Below are 6,279 nucleotides of genomic sequence, written 5' to 3'. Positions count from 1 at the left end.
GCCCTGAGTTCAAGCCCCATGATTGACCAAAAAAAAAAAAAAAATCTTTTCCTAGCTGGGCATTGCCTGTAATCCTAGCTACTCACAAGGCTGAGATATGAGGATTATGGTTCAACGCCAGCATGGGCAGGAAAGTCTGTGAAACTCATCTCCAATAAACCACCAGGAAACCAGAAGTGGTGCTGTGGCTCAAGTGGTAGAGCACTAACCTTGAACTGAAGAACTGAGGGACAGTGCCCAGGCCCAGAGTTCAAGCCCCACAACCAAAACAAACAAAAACCCAAAACAAAGAAAAAAAAAACAAAAAAACAAAGCTTTTCCTGCCAGGTGCCAGTGGCTCATGCCTGTCAGCTTAGGAGGCTGAGATCTGAGGATCATGGTTTGAAGCCAGCCCAGGTAGGAGTCTGTGAGACTCATCTCCAATAAACTACTCAAAACCTGTGGCTCAAGTGGTAAAGCCACTAGCCCTGGGTACAAAGATGCTCAGGGACAACATCCCAAGCTCTGAGTCCAAGGCCCAAGGGGAGAAAAAAAGCTTTTTGTTTTTACGTGCTGGGACTGGGGTTTACTTGGCTTTTCCACACAAGGTTGATACTCTACCACTTGAGCCACAGCTCCACTTCTGGCAGCTTCACCTTTTGGTAGTTAATTGGAGACGAATCTTAGACTTTCCTGCCCAAGGTGGCTTCAAACTGTATTCCTCAGATCTCACACTGGTGAGTAGCCAGGATTACATGCGTGAGCCGCCGGCATCCGAGCCATCCTGCAGTTGGATTACCCAGTCAAGTTGCTGGTGGCTCACTTGGAAAGAACACAGAGAAACCAAGTCAGGCTGCAAGGATAGCTAGAAAACTGTGGTCTGCCCTCCCCATGTCAAAGAAAGTGACAAGAACAGAGGGCCAATGCACAAGGAGGCTACCTCGGAAAGAGGACGTGTTTATTCAGCATCGACTATGTAGCACATGAACAAGGTCCTGGCTCCCTCGGTGGGGATGACGAGATCAGTTTATCATGTTCAGGCCGCTGTCTGAGTTGGTCTTTAACAGTTTTCCAACCCAAATAGCTTCCCCTGAAGACTAGTTAGTTGAGCAGAAGAAGTAAGAACCATGAGATAATCGCTTTTTAAAAAAATTTATTTAAGGAACACAAAAAGTGCATCTGATTTTTTTTTTTAAACCCTTTAAAATTCAGCATTTGCCGACTCTCTCCAGCCTGCAGTCGATGAAGCGGCTCGAAGATGTCTTCTGATTTCTACGAGCACTGAGAAGACCGACTCCCAAACAAGAACATGTGACGAGTCTTTTCATGAGTGGTCAGACACTTTGTTATCATCTGTCTGGAGCTACTAGCACACCTGGCTGGGTGAGTAGCCTGGGGGACGCATGGGGAGACGGCTGGGTCATTTGAGTCTTGAAACAGTTTTCCTGCCCCTGACCTGGAACGCTAGCTGGCTCGAGAGGCTCAGCTCTCACTCTCTGCCTTATGAAGACCAGGCGCCAGCCGACAGAGCTGCAGGCACTGGACAGGGAAGCCAACATCACAACCAGCTCTGGCTCTTCCTATTTCTTAGGTGACACTGGGGTTTGGGATGGACAAAACTGCACGAAAAACGACTAAAAAGAAATAAGTAATGGGGCTTTAGTTAAAAAGAAAAACTTCACAATTTCATTCCATTTGCTCCAAGAGCGGCAAACTGACATGGAGGGAGAGGACTTTTAGATCCAAGGGCCTCATGTAACAATGAGGGGATTTGGTTCAAAGGGCCACGCAGACAGGAATTCACCGGAACCAGGACTGCCTGTGTTCTTCAAGACTGATGAGGGCGAGCGAACTCTAGGCTTTGGCTGTGTGTGGAGAAAACACTACACTTGATTTCACTGCCCAGAAGGAGTGAAGTCAACTCCACGCACACACTTAGGACTTATCCCAATTCGGGCAGGAGAAACCTGAGTGGGAGCTGCCTTCCATTCATCCGGCTCAACAGCACCAAGGGGCCGCCAGTGCTGGAGGAGGAAGCATCAACCATCAAGCCTGCCGGCGAAGCTGTCAATGCCAGGGTGACTCTTTACATTTCAATACCACAGAGTTTGGTTTTTAAAAGCTACTAAACAGTAAAAAAGTAGGGGGGGACCCCAAAACAAACAACCCCTCCCCCTGCAAGATCAAGGAGTGTAAAGTTCCATAAACCAATATACATAAATAAGCCACTGAGAAAACAAAACAAGCCAAAGAAAAAGCTGCATCCATCCTATATGGATATGGAAGTAAATGCACTCCAGGTCTGAGAAACTTTGACTCACTTATTCTTTTTTTTTTTTTTGTCGGCCATGGGGCTTGAACTCTGGGCCTGGGCGCTGTCCCTCAGCTCTTCAGCTCAAGGCGAGCGCTCTACCACTTGAGCTACGGCGCCACTTCAGGTCTGAGAAACTTTGAGAGCATTCTTAACTTTTTTTTTTGGTTGGTCATGGGGCTTGAACTCTGGGCCTGGGCACTGTCCCTGAGCTCTTTGGCTCAAGGCGAGCACTCTACCACTTGAGCCACAGTGCCACTTCCAGTTTTCTGGTAGTTAATCGGAGAGAAGAGTCTCACATAGTTTCCTGCCCAGGCTGGCTTTGAACCCCAATCCTCATATCTCAGCCTCCTGACTAGCTAGGATTACAGGCGTGAGCCACCAGCACCTGGCCATTCTTAACTCTTAACAGCAGGCTTAGAATGGAAAGAAGGCCAAGGGTATCAATGACAGCCAAAGTGCTGCGTACTATTGTTATTTCCCAAAAGCAATGGGGAGGAGGAAGTGCAAGTCTAGTCTACGGGAAAGCCAACCCCTTCACACTGTTGAAGTGTTTTAGGAAGGACAGAGTGATGCCAGGGAATGGTTGCGTGTGACAGAAAGTCACCTCCCAAACTGGCTGGCTGGGAAGCAGCAAAGTCAGCAGACAGGCAGCCTCAGGTGTTCTAGGAACTTCCAGCTTTCCAGGGCTTCCCAACCTCTATCTACCCCAGGTCCTGCCCGGGCCCTCACAGCATCCCCACCCCACCTTGTATGAAAGGAGAGATTCACTAAGGGTTTTTGTTTATTATTATTCTTTGTAGGTTTCTGCAGTGCTATTAAAGTTTGAATGTAAAATCTAACAGCCCCAGATTGCTAGACTCATCCCAGAGGATACTGCTTGGCTAGTGAAATGAGCCGATGCACACTGTTGGCTCACACTCTGCACCAACAGCTCTTTCTGTTCTGTTCCACGTGGAGTGGTCCCATGCCACCCTCTCCACGAACCCACTGGGCAGCAGCAGGGTGGTGGTTTTGGGGAAGCTACTGGTTTTGCCATTTGCTTCCAGAATCACATAGACTATAACAAACTTTACACTAAGACTGTTCAGTCCTGAGGGGTGACAGCCCAGCGAGGAGGGCGAGCGCCAGGACTCTCCTCCCTCCGGGCCGTGGTGTCATACATGGCCTTCGGCTTTCTCTTCATCCATCACTTGGCTTTCTGTTCGTTTCTCATTGGGAACCCCCGCCAAAGTCTTGCTTACTGCTTTACTGGCCTCTTCCTGTGCAAGAAAGAAGACATCAAGAGGGTTATGGGAAATAACTAAAACTCCTAGCTTCTCTAGACAGCGTTATCGGGGCCAATGCATGGTGAGTGATTTCGATGGCTCCCGCAGGCTGCACGGGTGGGCAGGTCAGGGCAGTTACACGGGGAGCTTTCCTTTTCTTGGCTTAAAATGATGAGGCAGCTGCTGAGTAAGTTCGTGTGCCCGTGGGGGTGACAGTGGAGGGCACAGGGAAGGCTGGCTCCCGACAGACCTTCCAGATTTTGCTCAAAGCCTGGATCCAAGCCTGTGGCCTGCCCCTCCAGATGCAAGCCAGCTTGAGATCAGAGTGGAAACCATTTTCCTATTTCTGTGTCTCCTAGACTGTCCACCGGAACCTATCTACTCCACTCAATCTGCTGAGAACCAAAGCCAAAGGGGCCAACTTAGCTGTCCACCTGTGTGATGCCAGGTAGGTTGTGCACACACCTTTGCGTCCTGCTCCGCAAACTTCTTAAACATGTTAGCATATATCCTGCGGTCCCGCTCATTGTGCTCCTTTGCCTTCTTCTGGCACATGGAGATCTGCAGTCTCGCGGCCTTGTTCTGAGGATTTACTTCCAGCACTTTCTCAAAGTCACCCTTGGCTGATTCAAATTCGTTCATGAGCAGCTGGGCTTCACCCCTTCTGTATAAGCCTTTCTCATTGGCACTGTCTAGTCCGAGGGCCTGGGGACAGAGTATTTATATTTAGAAAGGATGAATGGAACTTTTCTTAGGACTTGGATAAGAAACTTGGTAAGTAATGGTTCCAAAGCACACTGAAATGAGGTTCAAGGCAATTATTATACACTACTGATCAAGATACAGTACTCAAATTAGCTTCTGAGCTGGGTATTGGTGGCTCATACCTATAATCCTAGCTACTTGAGTGGCTGAGATCAGGATTTCACTTTGAGGACAGACTGGGTATAGATTCAAGACTTCCTTCTCAAGGAACTAGCTACACAGAAGGCTGAGAATGGAAGGATCATGGATCCAGGCCATCCTAGGAAGAAAACACCTAAGTATCTATTTCAGTGGAAGAAGCTGGGCATGGTGGCAAATTCCTGTCATTTCTCATATGGTGGGAAGTGGAAAATAGGAAGATCAAGGTCCAAGCATGCATTTAGTAGGAAGTGAGACACTATCTTAAAAACAAGCGCTAGAATAAAAGGCCAGAGACACAGCTCTGAGGAAGAAGGCCTGCTGAGTTCATACCCTAGTACTGAAATGGGGGTGGAGGGGAGAGGGGAGTATGTTCCTGTATTCAGTATGCTTTCTAGAATGGTCTTTGATGATTTAGATATGAAGTGTTACCCTATAGCCTGTTATACCGAAGGCCTGGTCCCAGTGGGTGGTGTATGATAGAGTGGAGCCCCCAACTTCATTAATGAGTCCACCCACTGATGAGTTCCCACTGAGCTCATCTTTGGAAGGGAGGCCTGGCTGGAGGAGATGGGTGACTGGAGATGTGCCTTCGAATGGATTATCTTGTCCCTGGATCCTCCCTTTCCACCCCTGCTTCCTGGCCACTATAAGGTGAGTGGCTTTCCTCTGCTGTGGCCTCCTATGAAAGCCCACAGCAATGGAGCCACCTGACCAGACCGAAACCTTGAGTACTGCGAGCCAAGAACACCTCCCTCCTCCCATCATCATAGGCCACCTCATGTAACTACTCAAAGCCTGGAGATAATAACATCAATATAGGGGCTGGGAAGGTGGCTCAGTGGTAGAGTGCTTGCCTTGAATGCCTGAGGCCCTGGGTTCGATTCCTCAGCACCACATAAGCAAAAAAGAAAAAAGCCGGAAGTGGTGCTGTGCTCAAGTGGTAGAGCACTAGCCTTGAGCTGAAGAGCTGAGGGACAGTGCCCAGGCCCAGAGTTCAGGCCCCACGACCGGATCCAAAGGAAAAAAAAAATTACTGTAAAAATAGAGAGGGCTGCTAATGTTCTCTGGGCCTAAGTTATCCGTGTGTATTCAGTATGGTTATAATAAAAAGTTCCTGTATATGATCTTTTTTTCTTTTTTTGGTTGGCCATGGGGCTTGAACTATGGGCCTAGATGCTGTCCCACAAGCTCTTCAGGTCAAGGCTAGCGCTCTACCACTTAAGCCACAGCACCACTTCTGGCTTTTTCTGTTTACGTGGTGCTGAGGAATTGAACAGAGGGCCTCATGCATGTGAGGCAAGAACTCTACCACTGGGCCACCTTCCCAGCCCCTGTATATGATCTTTATATAACACCACATTCAAAGCCAGCCTGGGCAGAAGAGTCCATGAGACTCTTATCATCAGTGAACTACCCACAAAAAGCTAGAATTCTAGCTGTGGCTCAAAGAGGTTAGCTTTGAGCAAAAAGAGCTCAAGGATAGTACCCAGGTATCAAGTCCAAGCCGTAGGACTGGCAAAAAGACAAACAAAACTTTAAATGTCTCCTTTTTGAAATAAACCTGAGGAATTTTGTCCACTCTGATAGCAAACTTTACCCAAACTTGTATTCATGGTATATTTTATCAATAATCCAGGCATCAAACCGGGCGCCGATGGCTCACGCCTGTAATCCTAGCTACTCAGGAGGCTGAGATCTGAGGATCACGGTTCAAAGCCAGTCCGAGCAAGAACATCCGTGAGACTCTTATCTCCAGTAAACCACTAGAAAACTGGAAGAGGCACTGTAGCTCAAATGGTAGAGCACTAGCCTTGG

The 6,279-nt window shown here is 48.2% G+C and overlaps 1 protein-coding gene across 1 annotated transcript in view; it reads right to left on the bottom strand.

Moving 5' to 3' along the window:
* Positions 1-3,061: 3,061 nt before the first annotated feature.
* Positions 3,062-6,279, bottom strand: part of Fkbp5 (FK506 binding protein 5) — a 104,073-nt gene continuing 100,855 nt past the window's right edge. The window contains exons 10-11 of the mRNA XM_013029625.1: positions 4,024-4,263; positions 3,062-3,552 (exon numbers count right to left, since the gene is read on the bottom strand). Coding sequence (XP_012885079.1) covers positions 3,448-3,552; positions 4,024-4,263 — 345 coding nt within the window. The 3' untranslated portion in view covers positions 3,062-3,447. The remainder of the gene's footprint in view (positions 3,553-4,023; positions 4,264-6,279) is intronic.

This window comes from Dipodomys ordii, unplaced genomic scaffold (genome assembly GCF_000151885.1).
Source record: "Dipodomys ordii isolate 6190 unplaced genomic scaffold, Dord_2.0 Scaffold120, whole genome shotgun sequence".
Taxonomy (NCBI): domain Eukaryota; kingdom Metazoa; phylum Chordata; class Mammalia; order Rodentia; family Heteromyidae; genus Dipodomys; species Dipodomys ordii.
Note: the sequence above shows the minus strand (reverse complement) of the source record. Positions and strands in the feature narration are given on the sequence as shown.